The 16716-nt window shown below is 38.4% G+C and overlaps 1 protein-coding gene across 5 annotated transcripts in view; it reads right to left on the minus strand.

Moving 5' to 3' along the window:
• The window catches only part of CNKSR2 (connector enhancer of kinase suppressor of Ras 2), a 200986-nt gene that overhangs the window by 98808 nt on the left and 85462 nt on the right, over window positions 1-16716 (minus strand). For 3 of the 5 annotated variants that reach the window (XM_039354439.1, XM_039354444.1, XM_039354443.1), the window contains exon 9: window positions 10971-11117. The exons of the other annotated variants lie outside the window; for them this stretch is intronic. In XM_039354439.1, the coding sequence (XP_039210373.1) occupies window positions 10971-11117 (147 nt within the window). The remainder of the gene's footprint in view (window positions 1-10970; window positions 11118-16716) is intronic. 5 annotated transcript variants of the gene reach the window in all.

Genomic DNA, 16716 nt, shown 5'->3' on the forward strand with positions numbered 1-16716 from the left:
CAAATCACTGGAGTTATTAAGTGAATCTGGCTTCCCATTGACTTTGCTTGTCAGAAGCCAACTGGGAAGGTTACAAAGGGTAATCACATGACCCCAGGACAGTGCAACTGTCACAAATACATGCCAATTGTCAGGTGCCAAATTTTTGATCATGTGACTATGGGGATGCTATAACGTTTGTAAGTGTGAAAACGGATTATAAATCATTTTTTTCAGTGCCATTGTAACTTTGAATGGCCACTCAATGAATGGTTGTAAGTTGAGGACTACCTGTACAATAGTATAATGATTGGCATAAATACTGATCTTTTCATAACTGCTTTCAGGGATTATATAGGAGAATCACAAAGATTTATTTATTTCACTTACATATCAAAGTATTTTTTAAGATCCAAAACAAATCTCATCGCCATCATCCCAGTGTCCAATGGAGAGGAAGAGAGAGCAAATGATAAAATGAGTATTGTGATAGCACTACCACAACCTGCCTCCTTGAATGCAAACACTTAAGAGTGCAATTTGCTTTATGACATCACAGCATGCATGCCAATATTTTGTCATTCACTCTCTAGATTCTCAGTTTCAAGGTATACTATTTGAATGTAAGATCTATCTAATCTCAGAATTATCGGATAGTGCCAAATAATTGTACTAATTAACAAAATTCTGCCTATCCAATTTTCCATACAAAGCCAGGAATACTTTTCTTATTCATTCCTTCAAATGCATTAAATGTTGAGGGTAAAATATTTTGAGGAAAAGCTATGACATAAGTATTATGTAACTGAATATGTTATCATTGAAACTGCTTTTATATATTAAATAGCAACAGTTACATAGTAAAACATGAACTAATGTGTAGAAAAGGAAAGCAGCTTACTACAGTCCCTATAGAAAACACTGTAGTTAATCTTGGGACATTTAAAATGCAATTCCATAAGATGTCTATGAATTTGTATAGTAATAGGGCCTAGCACTCTCCCTTTACCTCCGTGAGTATCTCTCCCAATGACAGGCTGATATTTTTAAAATTGCTTATATATATATATATATATATATATATATATATATATATATATATATATATATATATATATATATATATATGAGTTACCTTGTGGTAAGATGGGCAGTCAATGAATTTATAAAATAAATAAATAATCTTGATTTAGTTGTCCAAATTATGCAAATATAATTTATAAATAGCACTTCTGTTGGTCTTTTTGAAAATTTACAAATATGAGGGACTTTCAGCTTTGCGCAATAGTGTCCAGTCGCGGGATTGCAGATCTCTGCAACCCCGTGGCTAATTTTGCCCTGCCTGGGGACCCTAAATGGGTCTAAGTTGCCCTGGAGAGGTGGCGAAGAAAAGAAGGATGCCCCGGTGATTCTGGGACAACGGCGGTCATTCCGCTTGATTCGGGGGAAAGCCTTCTAACCCGACAGGAGAAAGGCTGGCCACATTTCACTGATCAGCTCAAGCTACTTGCAGCTGAAGTCCAAAAGTACTAACCAGCACAACAGTGAACAGCGTGCTTGAAACTGGGTGAGAAATTTGATCTTCTCTCTCCTATTTTATGCCTAATTTCCTGGAAAAGATCACTAAGAAGCAAAAAGCCTCCCAAAGTGAGAAGGGAGGGAACTACACCCCCCTTCCATAGACGGAAGCAGCAAATTAAACTCAGATGGGGAAAAAATACAAAATACCAGTTTGGATAAATTTGAAAACTAAGAAAATTGCTAAAACTTTATAACTGAAAAAGTATTGATGGGATTATATACATATAAAAAGAACAAAAATAACTTTGTTTTTTTTATTAAAAAGTTGGAAAATGAACAGTGACACCTAATGGAGGATTAGAGGAAACTACAACTGTATTGATTCAGAATTTGGCAAGATGCCTAGAAACAGCAAAAAACAGCTGGGAACAAAGCACTAAATTATCTCTTACTGAATGAAACTACATTTGTTTAGAAATTGCTGACCTGGGATTACAAACATACTGAACTACATGTTTAAACTTAAGAATTGTTTGCAGAGAAAAAAATAATCTTGGCCTTTGACTAATCTTCTAAAGGAGAAATTACTAGAAAACTTTTAGATGATTAAATACTTTGGATTGAATCCTGACTGGTTGATAATTACAAGACCCCTGAAAAGAAGAACTGTTATAAAATATTGTTTTCAGTGGTGCCTGGACAATTAAATGTAGGACTATAAAATGACGACACCAAGCTGACAGGAATAGCCAACATTCCAGAAGACAGGCTTAAGATACAGAAGGATCTGGACAGACTTGAACACTGGGCACTATCTACCAAAATGAAATTCAATGGTGAAAAAAGCAAGGTTCTACTTTAGGCAAAAAACCCCCAAATGTACAGGTATAGTATAGGGCAGGGGTAGGCAACCCAAAACACTCAAAGAGCCACTTGGACCCGTTTCCCACCAAAAACAAATCACTGGGAGCCGCAAAACCCTGTTGATATCTAAAATGAAGATAACACTGCATATATCCTTTTTTACCTTTATTATAGGTATATATATATATATATCTTATCTATTGGGTGAGGCACCCGGTCTACCAACTATAAATTGGTCTGTTCTGCATTTAGCTCCAATCTAGGAGCATGTTTTTTACTCATAAAGGTCAAAAAGGATATATGCAGTGTTATCTTCATTTTATATATCAAAAGGGTCTCTCTCTCTCTCTGTCTCTCCCTCCCTCCCTCCCTCTCTCTCCCTCTCCCTCTTTCTGCCCTTGGTCTGCCAGTCCTCTTCCGCCACTCACTCTCTTTCCTTTCTCTCTCTCTCTCTCTCTTTCTCTCTCCCTCCCTCTCCCTCTCTTTCTCTCTCTCTCCCCCTCCCTCTCTCTCCGATCTTCTGCTCACCTGGCAAGCTGGCTTCAAGCTGTTCTCCAACAAGCTCAGGGGTAGGCAACCTCGGCTCTTTTATGACTCATGGACTTCAACTCCCAGAATTCCTGAATCAGCATAGCTGGGCTAGCTAGCTCTCTCCTACCCTTCCTGTTTCCTGCTTCCTGCAGAGAGGCAGCAAAGGGAGGAGCTCGCCCAATAAGCTTTTCAGCTCCTCGGAGAACACCGTGAGTTCACTCTCTTTTTTTACACACACACACACACACAGAGAGAGAGAGAGAGGGGGGGGGAAGCAGGGAAGCGCAAGTGCCTCTCTCTGTCTCTTTCTCTGCAAATGGCAGAGAAGGCTGGGAGCCACAGGGGAAGGTTCAAAGAGCCGCATGCAGCTCTGGAGCCGCAGGTTGCTGACCTGTGGTATAGGGGGTACCTTGCTCAATAGTAGTAACTGTGAGAAGGATATGGACAGACTTGAACACTGGGCACTAGCTAACAAAATGAAATTCAATGGTGAAAAAAAGCAAGGTTCTACATTTAGGCAAGAAAAACCAAATGTACAAGTATAGTATAGGGGGTACCTTGCTCAATAGTAGTAACTGTGAGAGGGACCTCGGAGTCCTAGTGGACAATCACTTAAATATGAGCCAGCAGTGTGCTGTAGCTGCCAAAAAAGCCAACACAGTGCTAGGCTGCATTAACAGAGGGATAGAATCAAGATCACGTGAAGTGTTAATACTACTTTACAATGCTTGGAATAGTGCATCCAGTTTTGGTCACCGCAATGTAAAAAAGTTGTTGAGATACTAGAAAGAGTACAGAGAAGAACAACAAAGATGATTAGGAGACTGGAGGCTAAAGCATATAAGGAATGGTTGCTGAAATTGGGTATGTCTAGTTTAATGAAGACAAGAACGAGGGGGGAATATGACAGCAGTGTTCCAATATCTCAGGGGCTGCCACAAAGAAGAGGGAGTCAATCTATTTTCCAAAGCGCCTGAAGGCAGGCCAAGAAGCAATGGATGGAAACTAATCAAAGAGAGAAGCAACCTAGAACTAAGGAGAAATTTCCTGACAGTTAGAACAATTAACCAGTGGAACAACCTGCCTCCAGAAGTGGTGAATGCTTCAACACTGGAAGTTTTTAAGAGGAGACTGGACAGCCATTTGTCTGAAATGGTATAGGGTTTCCTGCCTGAGCAGAGGGTTGGACTAGATGACCTCGAAGGTCCCTTCGAACTTTATTATTATTATTATTATTATGGATCATCGCACAGTCAGCCAGATGTTCAGACTGGATTTGGCATTTTGTCTACCTATCGAGTCCTTACCCAGGACCTGGGATAGGCAGATGTGGATGTTTGATGGTATTACAGATATCGTCGCAGGATGGAAGCAGTTCCTAATAAGGCTGCCTTTTGCAATTGACTAATAGCGAATTTGTCAATGCCAATGGTGTTCAAGTGGTGCTCCAGTTGTTTTGGGATTGCACCCAAGGAGCCTATGACTATTGGTACTACCCTTGCTTGCTTTTGCCACAGTCTTTCTATTTCTATTTGTAGGTCTTTGTATTTTGTTATCTTCTCCAGTTCTTTCTCTTCTATTCTGCTATCTCCAGGCACTGCCACGTCCACTATCCAGACTTTTTTGTCTTTCTTATCGACAATTGTTAAGTCTGGGGTGTTATGTTGCAGGTGCTTGTCTGTTTGAATTCTGAAGTCCCAGAGCAGTTTAATTTTATCATTTTCTATGACTTTCTCTATTTTATGATCCCACCAGTTTTTGCTTACAGGCAAATGATATTTTTTGCAGATCTTCCAATGCACCATTGTTGCTACTTTGTCATGCCGCTGCTTGTAATCAGTTTGTGCAATCTTCTTGCAACAGCTTACCAAGTGGTCCACTGTTTCTTCAGCTTCTTTGCATAGGCGGCACTTACTGTCTGTTGCTGTCTTCTCAATTTTGACTTTGTATGCATTTGTCCTTAAGGCTTGGTCTTGTGCAGCCAGAATTAGTCCCTCGGTCTCTTTCTTCAATTTTCCTGCTCTTAGCCATTGCCAGGTTTTATTATTATCTGCTTTCCCAGCTATTTTTTTCATGTATTGGCCATGTAGTGCTTTGTCTTCCCATGCCTCTATTCTGTTCTTCATTTGGTCTTTCTTGTAGGCCAGTTTGGTCTCTCCAGTAGTTAGTAAGCCTTCCTGATATACTAATTTCAGTGCATCTTCATCATTGTTCTTCAGATATTCTTCCAAAGCCATTTTTTCTTCTTCAACCATCTGATGTACTTGTAGCATTCCACGCCCACCTATTTGCCTTGGTAGATAAAGTCTATCAATGTCACTGCGTGGATGAAGGGCATGATTCATTGTCATTATTTTTCTGGTCTGCCTATCCATTGCTTTTAGTTCTGCTTGAGTCCAGTCCACTATTCCAGCTGTGTACCTAATGACTGGGATTGCCCAGGTGTTGATTGCCTTTATGGTATTTCCTCCATTGAGTTTGGACTTTAAGATCTTCTTCACTCTCTTGATGTATTCACCTCTAATCTTTTTCTTGACTTCAGTGTGCTTGATGTTGTCAGCTTGAAGGATACCCAAGTATTTGTAGTACTCTTCCTCATCCAGACTCTTAATGTTATTTTCGTGGGGCATCTTGATTCCTTCAGTTTTCATATTTTTCCTTGTTTGATAGTAAGTGTGGCACATTTGTCCAAGCCAAACTCCATTACAATATCTTGGCTATATATACGGACAGTGTTGAGCAGCGATTCTATTTCAGATGATGTTTTTCCATACAGCTTCAGATCATCCATGTAAAGGAGGTGGGATAGTCTGGCAGATGTTTTTGATGTTTGATAGCCATGTCCTGAGTTATTCAGTATTGTTGACAGAGGAAACAGTGCAATAACAAATAGTAATGGTGATAATGAATCTCCTTGAAATATTCCTCTCTTGATATTAACCTCTCCCAGCCTCTCACCATTGATCTGCAACTGTGTCTTCCATTGTGCCATCGATCTTTGCACAAATTTTCTGATGTTTCTACTGACTCCTGTTATTTCTAGGCACTTGATTATCCAATCATGTGGCAGAGAGTCAAATGCCTTTTTGTAGTCAATCCATGCCACATTCAGGTTGGTCTTCCTTCTCTTGCAGTTTTCCAAGATCATTTTGTCTATTAGGAGTTGATCTTTTGTTCCTCTGCTATTGGGGCGGTTTCCTTTCTGCTCAGGTGGAAAGAGATTGTTTTCAACTAGATGCTGTTGTACTGCATCAGCTACCACACCAGTTAGTAATTTGAAAGTTGTTGGTAAGCAGGTAATTGTAATTTGCCCTGTAGTTACCTGGTGTTGCCCCTTTTGCTGGATTTTTCATTATTAGGTAGGTTTTCCCAGTTGTTAGCCACTTTTCAATTTCTCCTCCTTGTAGTATATTGTTGAACTGTAGTGGGTGTATAACAGTTAGATGTTTCAACCAAAACCCATGCAGTTCATCTTCACCTGGTGCTGACCAATTTTTGATTTTCTTTGCTCTTTTTTCTACCATTTTTGTTGTTATTACTAGTTCTTTCATTTCAACTTCTGTTTTATTTGCATCCACCTCTTTTAACCAAGCCGCATCCTTGTTGTATTTCTTTGGGTTATCCCATATCTGCTTCCAGAACTGCACTGTTTCTTCCTTGTCAGGTACTGACTGATTCCTTGCAGTTTCTCCATTGATGGATTGGTAGAAACGTTTCTGATTGGATTGAAATTGGAGGTTCTGCCTATAGTTTGCAATTCGAGCTTCATATCTACTGATTTTCCTGGCTATAGCTGTTATTTGTTGCTTTATTATTTCCAGTGCTTCCTTGATCTTCCTTGTTTCTAAGTGGTATTTCTTGATTAGGTATTCTTTGGTCTTCTTGTTCTTCAGCTTCTTTTCTTTCATCTGTTCTAGCTTGCTTGCATGTGATCTTAACTTGCTGATCTTATTTTCTAGTCTAACCTTCCATTTTTCTGGTGCACTGTTTGTTTGTTTTTCTTCTTTGTTGATTTTGCATCCCAGGTATTCTGTTATAACTGCAGCTGTGCTGTACATTAGTTGGTTTGTTTCTTGCAATGAATTGGTGCTTATACTTGATATTGCAATATTTGCATCTTTTAATGCTTGTGCTAGCTGTTTCTTTGGAACAAGCTTCAATGCAGGTAGCCTTATTCTGTTGTTTTTGTGCTGTTCTAGATGCTCAGTTATTCTTTGTTTCAATTCTTTTATTTCTTTAGTTAGAGGGTTTTGTTCTTCCTGAGGTAGAGGTGCCTGGTTTCCAAATGAGAACAGTTGTATATCTCTGCTAGATTCCTTCACTGCCAACTCCCCCTGGTTTGCCTCTACATTCTGAATTACTTCTGGTAAGGCTTTGATTTCTTTGCCCTGGGTAAACCTTTGCAGTTCGTCCAATTCTGTTTCTGTGAATATTTATTTCGTGTTATAAATCGGCGTTGATCTGCTAGTCTCTGTTCTGTTATTTCTGATTCTGGATGTTGTTCTTTCCAGAACTGGTGCATTCGTTTTAGATATCCTCTTCTTGTTGGACTTGATCTGTAGTAACAGATCATTATTTCTTTGTTTTCCATCACTGTGTATCTGCGACGGGTAAACACCTTTTCTTCCAGTAGTTCTGCAGCTGCTGGCCCTGGTTGCTCAGCCAACAGTCCTGAGTCCTGTAACCCATTTTTCACCAGATATCCAGGAACTCCAATATCTAGCGCGGACCTTGTTAACCCAGGCGACGTCCGAGCCGGTATGGCATTCTGCAATTTACGTCTCACCATATTTTTTATGGGAGAGACACTCTTTGTCTGACTCCTCTGATGAGACCTGTCCAGTATGGTTGAACCTCTAGCATAGCTCTCATCTTCCTCAGAGTACACAAGCCCCACAACCACGTCAAGGTAGTGCCTTATTATTATTATTATTATTATTATTATTATGCATCATCACACAGTCAGCCAGATGTTCAGACTGGATTTGTCATTTTTGTCTATCTATCGAGTCCTTACCAAGGACCTGGGATAGGCAGATGTGGATGTTATTACAGATATTGTTGCAGGATGGAAGCGGTTCCTAGTAAGGCCGCCTTTTGCAATTGACTAATGGCAAATTTGTCAATGCCAATGGTGTTCAAGTGGTGCTCCAGTTGTTTTGGGATTGTACCCAAGGCACCTATTACTATTGGTACTACCCTTGCTTGCCTTTGCCACAGTCTTTCTATTTCTATTTGTAGGTCTTTGTATTTTGTTATCTTCTCCAGTTCTTTTTTTCTATTCTGCTGTCTCCAGGCACTGCCACGTCCACTATCCAGACTTTTTTGTCTTTCTTATCGACAATTGTTAAGTCTGGGGTGTTATGTTACAGGTGCTTGTCTGTTTGAATTCTGAAGTCCCAGAGCAGTTTAACTTTATCATTTTCTATGATTTTCTCTATTTTATGATCCCACCAGTTCTTGCTTACAGGCGAATTATATTTCTTGCAGATTTTCCAATGTACCATTGTTGTTACTTTGTCATGGGGCTGCTTGTAGTCAGTCTGTGTGATCTTCTTGCAGCAGCTTACCAGGTGGTCCACTGTTTCTTCAGCTTCTTCGCATAGGCAGCACTTACTGTCTGTTGCTGTCTTCTGAATTTTGACTTTATATGCATTTGTCCTTAAGGCTTGGTCCTGTGCAGCCAGAATTAGTCCCTCGGTCTCTTTCTTCAATTTTCCTGCTCTTAGCCATTGCCAGGTCTTGTTATTATCGGCTTTCCCAGCTATTGTTTTAATGTACTGGCCATGTAGTGCTTTGTCTTCCCATGCCTCTATTCTGTTCTTCATTTGGTCTTTCTTGTAGGCCAGTTTGGTCTCTCCAGTAGTCAGTAAGCCTTCCTGATACACTAGTTTCAGTGTATCTTCATCACTGTCCTTCAGATATTCTTCCAAAGCCATTTTTTCGTCTTCAAGCATCTGATGTACTTGCAGCATTCCACACCCACCTATTTGCCTTGGTAGATAAAGTCTGTCAATGTCACTGTGTGGATGAAGGGCATGATTCATTGTCATTATTTTTCTGGTCTTCCTATCCATTGCTTTTAATTCTGCTTGAGTCCAGTCCACTATTCCAACTGTGTATCTAATGACTGGAATTGCCCAGGTGTTGATTGCCTTTATGGTATTTCCTCCATTGAGTTTGGACTTTAAGATCTTCTTCACTCACTTGATGTATTCTATTACTACTACTACTACTACTACTACAAAAAGATAAGAACTACGTAAGACTTGGCTCTTTGGAACTTAAGGTGAGCTGGCTTGATAAAGCCAATTAAAAGACTATGACACTGATGAAAAATTACTTAAAGGGGAGACGTTATATACCTATCTAAAAACGATAGAAAACTAAACACCTTCTCCAGAAGATCCAGTTTGGAGTTTCAAAGATCTGCAGGAACAATCACTCAAGACAAAACAAATACATCCCAGGAGAAAATATATATAATGCTGCGACAGATTCAAATGATAATTGTTTCAAACCATGATGAGATTAGAAATAAGCTTGACAATATAAATGAACACATCTCTAACTTAAATCTACAACTGAATAACACTCAAAAAACGACAACAAAGAATGAACAAATAAATCAGACAACAGAACATAAATTAAATGAAAGTGACTTAAATAGAAAAGCTACAAATGAAGAAAACTACAATTTAATACAAAAAAATCTACAAAACCTCACTGTAATAAATCCTCTAGGATTTCAAAACAAATTGAGGATAAAAAAGAAAAACTAATAAAATGGATTAAACAACTGTCAGAAGAATCATCATAATGTGGGAGACAAAAAATTGATATTTTACTTGACTTGTCTTTTTTGTCCCCAACAACACTCACAAAAATACAACCTGGCAAGCTAAACTTACTGACTTGGAAAGCAACATGGCAAAAGAAGAAGACTAGAGTTGGAGTAAATAAACGTGAATCAACAAATCAGAGGGAATATTATAAGACTATTAGATGATTATTAGATGGTGTAATATAAAATTAAATATTGTTGGAATATGGCCAAAAGAATAGATACAATTTGTAGAAGGGCCCTATAGTAAGAGAAATAAGATATATAAGTAGTATAATATTTCTAGAATATATGACGTGTTAAAATTTTGAGATGGTGTATTTAAATGAAAAGTTTGGCTATTTAAAGGTAATGAATTTTGAGAAAAGTATGATTGATAAGAGTGGTCTGAATACTGAGAGGAAATTAAGCTTTAATAAAAAGTTTGAAAACAGGACATATAATGACTGAATAAGATGACTTTTATAAATATAATAGAAACATAAGCTGATTAGAAATATGTTATATGTTGATGTTATCATATGCATAAATACAAAAACTGTTTATATTCAACTTGGTATGTACTGAAAATATTAGGAATTATATTTGTTTAATTGAAATAATCCATGCTCCTAGGACAACTTTCTTCTAGTGATATAGAAAGAATTTAAAATCCGAATCATTTCAAGCTAAAAAAAAAATGCATTTCATATTCAGGACAGCTTAAGCACAGAACATTCCCAAAATGTTGAAAACAGCATCAAACAAGTCTAGCAAAATTGGGACAACTCATCTTGAACTCAAGCAACTTGAAATTTGGTTTGTACCCACTGACTTCCTTTTATCCTGCAAAGTATCACTTGATTATTAAACAGAGGAAGGAGATTCACAATTCAAAAATGAACAAACAAAAAGACACAAGCATGTGATTAGTATTTTATTTTTACTTAATCAGGGCCCATATTAAATTATTTATGGTTTAATAAGGCATATACTTTTATGCATTTTAAAAGGATATGTAGAATTCAGATTATATATACATTTGAAACTAAGGAATAAAATATTGCCTCAAGTTTGCAAGCTGTGGATTTAATATTAAGATAGCAAATAAATCTGCAGATATTTCATAAAGCATTTTCAAAGCATACAAGATAAAATCCACATATGCTGCTGAAATGAAGCACAATAAAGCAGCACTGAGATAATCTAAAGCTAAAATGATGGTGTATGATTTATGATTAAGCATCATTACCTGCAGAGCAAGGGGCTTCCATCTCATATTTTTCAGTAAAGCTGGTGCTGAGGTAAGCATGCTCTGAGGTCGCTTTTTCAAAGTTAAGATAACACCACTCGGATCCTCTCGTAGTGCATTCACCAAATTTTTCAACTGCCACCCCACCTGGTAACCAGCAAAATTATTACAATAAAATTGAGATAAATTATTCACAGTGTAATCCTCCCCTTTTAATAAGATTACTAAAATCATTAGATTTTGCAGAATGCTGTTTAAAATTTCACAGTTGACATCACCAAAGCATGCTGACTAAAATCAGTATTACTGGAATGCATTAGAATGGGTTATTTGATTTTTAAACTTAGAGAATGAATAATCACTGGTGCAAACTGGGGGATTTATTCTTATTTTTCTGAGTTATTTCAATAATTAGTTCAAAACTAGTTAAAGTTAAGCAGTGGAACACTCCCAGATAGGGCTAAAAATAAAGATCTCCCTACAACTTAGCTATCATTATTTTAGCTGCACATTCACCTTTAATTATTCTCTTAATTTAACCATGTTATTAATCCATGATTTCAGTAGGCATTAATTTTATAAAATTAATCATAAAAATATTATTCTTTCAGACTGACCAAGTATCAAGGAAAAAAGCAAGCACTGAAATGTCTTTTTGTAACAAAATTCTAAATTTCAAATTGTTCAAAATTTATTAATGTGCATATATATATAAATTACCGTATTTTCTGGCATATAAGACGACCCCCGACTTCAGAGAAGATTTGCATGGTTAGAAAGTCGTCTTATACGCCGGAAAATACGGTATTTTCCGGCGTATAAGATGACTCGGCGTATAAGACGACTCCCGACTTCGGAGAAGATTTGCATGGTTTAGAAAGTCATCTTATATGCCGGAAAATACGGTAGCCTTGGTTATGCAAACATTGTAGCATTACAGATACAGTACAGTACAGACTTATGACCACAATTGAACCCCAAATTTCCAATGCTACGCAAGACAGTTATTATGTGAGTTTTGCCCCATTCTTGCCACAGTTCGTAAGTCAATCGCTGCAATGGTTAATTTAGTAATATGGTTGTTAAGTTAATCTGGCTTCCCTATTGATTCTTGTCAGAAGGTCACAAAAGGTGATCACATGACCCCCCCCCAGGACACTGCAGTTGTCATAAATACATGCCAATTGCTAAGTGTTCAAATTTTGATCATGTGACCATGGGCATGCTGCAACGGTCGTAAGTGTAAAAAATGGTAATAAGTTACTTAATTGTGCCATTGTAACTTTGAATGGTCACTAAATAAATAGTTATAAGTCAAGGACTATTTGTATGGAAATGCAGAATTCATGGTAACTTTTCAACAGATCTAAGACAGGCAAGGTCAGAACAAATGTTTTCTGAAAAAATACATTGATCTCAAGCTGCTAACACTTCAGGAGTCATTCATATGAAGATAAAAAAGAGTGATTTGTGCTGAATTATCTTTGAGATATATAGATAGATAGATAGATAGATAGATAGATAGATAGATAGATAGATAGATAGATAGATAGATAGATAGATAGATAGATAGATAGATAGGTCTTTGGTTGTTCGGGTTTTCTCCCACGTAAAATTGGAAGTGTCTTGGCGACGTTTCGACGAAGTCCCATTCGTCATCTTCAGGCTGGTGCTTTCAGCTTCGTGCCTCGAGCAGCAGTGTGTGGTCTTGGCTGCTTGAGGCACGAAGCTGAAAGCACCAGCCTGAAGATGACGAATGGGACTTCGTCGAAACGTCGCCAAGACACTTCCAATTTTACGTGGGAGAAAACCCGAACAACCAAAGACCTACATACAAACACCCGCGAAAACCTCAGAAAACATATATATATATATATATATATATATATATATATATATATATATATATATATATATATATATATATCTTCTAAGTAACCAGTAAAAACGTGAACACCAGGAATATCATAAACTAAAAAAGTTTAATACCATCACCAATCACCAAGCTTTCGTCAGAGGCTTCTGACATCGTCAGGGTTAATGCTGGTCTATGGGAGAGTTCCTTTATAGGCAAACCGCCGTTTGCACCCAGCTCCTGGACGTCACAGGTCCTAATTGGTTTGACTGCATTCTAAATATGGCTTTTGCATCGATGACTCCTCTTTTATTGCCTCCCCTGCCTGTGTGTATGCTACTGCTCAATTCCACCTCACACGGTCCTGGGTTGTGGAAGTTCTCTCCCCCCCCTTTTTTGGCTGGCCAAGTTCTCCGTATCTCTGAGCATTAACCCTGACGATGTCAGAAGTCTCTGACGAAAGCTTGATGATTGGTGATGGTATTAAACTTTTTTAGTTTATAATATTCCTGGTGTTCACGTTTTTACTGGTTACTTAGATGAATCTACCCATGAATCACGTTTTTATTTTTAATAGTTATATGTTTGTTTGTATATGTATGTGTGTGTGTGTGTGTGTATATATATATATATATATATATATATATACATATATATATATATATATATATATAGGTCTTTGGTTGTTCGGGTTTTCTCCCGCGTAAAATTGGAAGTGTCTTGGCAACGTTTCGACGAAGTCACATTCGTCATCTTCAGGCTGGTGTTTTTAGCTTCTTGCTTTGAGCAGCAATTTGCTGCTCAAAGCAAGAAGCTAAAAACACCAGCCTGAAGATGACGAATGTGACTTCGTCGAAACGTTGCCAAGACACTTCCAATTTTACGCGGGAGAAAACCCGAACAACCAAAGACCTATATACAAATACCCGCGAAAATCTCAGAAAACATATATATATATATATATATATATTATATATATATATATATATATATATATATGCTGGAAAATTTGCATAAAAAAACGACTCCTGGGCATGTCTATGATACAAATAAAATACGAACACCAGGAGAGTATAAATATAAAAATATACTTTACTAAAAGCTGCCAAGCTTTCGTTTGGAAACTCCAAACATCATCAGGGCTAAGCAGCCAGTAAACAATGATGACTTAAATGGGTTTTGCCGGCACCTGCAGCCGGCTCATGGACCGTAAGGAGAGTAAAGAAACATCTGGAACACTAAGATAACTATGAAAAATTTTGCCTTGAAGTACCAAGCAACAAGCACACTGAATTTGAAAAGCTTATTTAATTAATTTTCCCTTATATACTATAAGCCAATACAGGTAATCCTCAACTTATAACAGTAAAGGAGCATGCTTATTTCAGCTGTAAGGTCGGAGGATGTTAATTGAAACTCGTTAAGTGAAAGAGCCCTCATCCTGGATCACCCCTATGCATATGTTAAACAAATGTAGGGGTGAATGCAGGGGACATTAAAACCTGACCTCCCCTCCCTCTGCATTGCCCTTTTAACACTTAAACCCCTTCATAAAACTTTTTTATGAGGAAATATAGAAACTGCACAGCACAAACAGTGGCTCATTATCCTGTTTTGATTGTAGTTTACAAAGTTATTTTGTATTCATTTCAGCAAGCTGAAGTAGAAACTAAGGGAAAATGCATTCTGTCTCCTGCAGGCCGGCATGTCAAATTGCCGGCCTGCAGGCCAGATACATCATGCAGAAAAAGTCACGATACGTCCCACGACATCACGAGTTTGACATGCCTGTCCTAAAAGATTACTGGGAAAGTTGTATATTTCTCAGATAGTAACTCTTGTCGCTGTTAAATAAAGATAATCCTCAAGGTACGACGGATCATTTAGCGACCGTTCAAAGTTACAATAGACCTCCTAAAAGCCATGATTCAAAGATAAGAATTTTAGAAAAGTTACGCATTTACTAATGACTGGGTGGCCTCATAACTTTGCAGAGACACTGCAGCACGCCCACCGATCTCTTCCCTCTCCCATCCTTCACCTGCTGGGTCCCCAAAGGCACTGGGCCTACTTTGCCCCCCCTCACAATCCCTTGCTTACCTTCTGGAGATCTGCAGAACTGTGGGCCATTCTTACTGGGCCACGTAGAGCAGCCATTTGCAAACTGACCTCAGCAAAGCAGCATTTTCCCCACCTTCTACCTTTCTGCATTGCCTCTAACTCAAAACAGGATAATGAGCCATAGTTGGTGCTTTGCAGCTTCCATATTTCCTCATAAAAACGTTTTAAAAGGAATGGGGAGAAACAAGAGCATGTTGCAATGAGATGGAGAACAGGAAATGAAGGGTTAAGTGTTAAAAGGGCAATGCAGAGGGATGGGAAAGAGCAGCTTTGCCTTCCAGACCAGGTTTAAAATAAGGCAAAGCAGCTCCCTCTGCATCACCCTTTTAACACTTAACCCTTCATTGTCTGTTCTCTGTCTCACTGCAACACGCTGTTGTTCCTTCTTCCTTTTAAAACTTTTTTTCAGAAGGAAATGTAGAAACTGCAAAGCACAAACTATGCTTCATTATTCTGTTTTGAGTTAAAGAGGCCATGCAGAAAGGCAGAAGGTGGAGAAATGCTGCTTTGCCAAGGTCAGTTGCAAATGGCTGCTCCACATGGCCCAGTAAGAATTGCCTATATATTGAGTTCTGAAGATCTCTGGAAGGTAAGCAAGGGATTGTGAGGGGTGGAATAGGGGCACAAAGCAGGCCCATGCCTTTGGAGACCCACCAGGGCAAGGATGGTGGAGGAAAAGATAGATGGGCATGCTGAAGCATCTTTGCAAAGTTATGATGCCACCAGGTCATTTGTAAGTGTGAATGACCAGATAACTTTTCTAACATTCTTATCTTCGAATCATGGTCGTATATGGCTTTTAGGAGGTCTGTTGTAACTTTGAACAGTCACTAACTGATCTGTCAGACCCCAAGGATTACCTGTATTTAAAATTAACAGCATAAGAGTTGTCACAGTAGACTTCCAGTTTGCCAATGCGGCCGTCATGGACGTCTGGAAGGCGAGCTCCGTCTTCTGCATCCAATTTCTTATCACTGGGGGACCCTGGAAAGGGTCGAAAGTCGCCCTGTAGGGGCGACCAGCAAGGAGGGAATCCCTGCTTGATTGCAGGAGGGTGGTAGCCCTTCTGCTTGATCCGGGGCAGCCTTCTAAACTGGCGGATGAAAGATCGGCCATAGAAATATGGCTTATCACTAGGCTGCAGACAGCCGAAGTCACACTTACCACCAGGCAACTATAAAGCAGCATGGATGAGACTGGGTGAGATCTACCTCTCTTAAATCCTAACTATCTTTTTTACCTGCATAAGATGCTTAAAGTACTTTTCCCCCTGTGGAGAGGGAAGGGAGATTCTATCCTTCCTTCTAAAAACAGTGGCGACTGACTATCCAGGGGAATTTAGAACATTGCAAGAATAACTTGATCCTAATTGGAATTTTATTTTTTAAAGTTTGTGGACTAAAAGATTTTCTATTCTTACTGAAGAGCTGGGTTTTTCCTTATAAAAAAGAAATAAAACTGAAAAGATTATAAAAACTAACGACATCCTGTGGCTAAACCTGATATTACAACTTGTTATTGCTTAAGAGAGACTTGGCCAGTAGCCCAGACTATAGATAAGACTTATAACCTTGAGACATCAGCTGTGAGAAGCCCAGCTGCGTTCTATACCCAGTGACAAAAAAAAATTACATTCTCTTGATTGTAAAGCTTTTAACCTAATACACTACTAAGAGAATATGGATGAAGATAAGGAACAGATTCTCTTTATGCTGAAAGCAATTCACCAAACTATTCTTATAGCTACTGATGAAATAAGAGATTACAGAA

The sequence above is a fragment of the Crotalus tigris genome, unplaced genomic scaffold, assembly GCF_016545835.1.
Source record: "Crotalus tigris isolate CLP2741 ecotype Arizona unplaced genomic scaffold, ASM1654583v1 scf7180000018553.2237530, whole genome shotgun sequence".
NCBI lineage: Eukaryota > Metazoa > Chordata > Lepidosauria > Squamata > Viperidae > Crotalus > Crotalus tigris.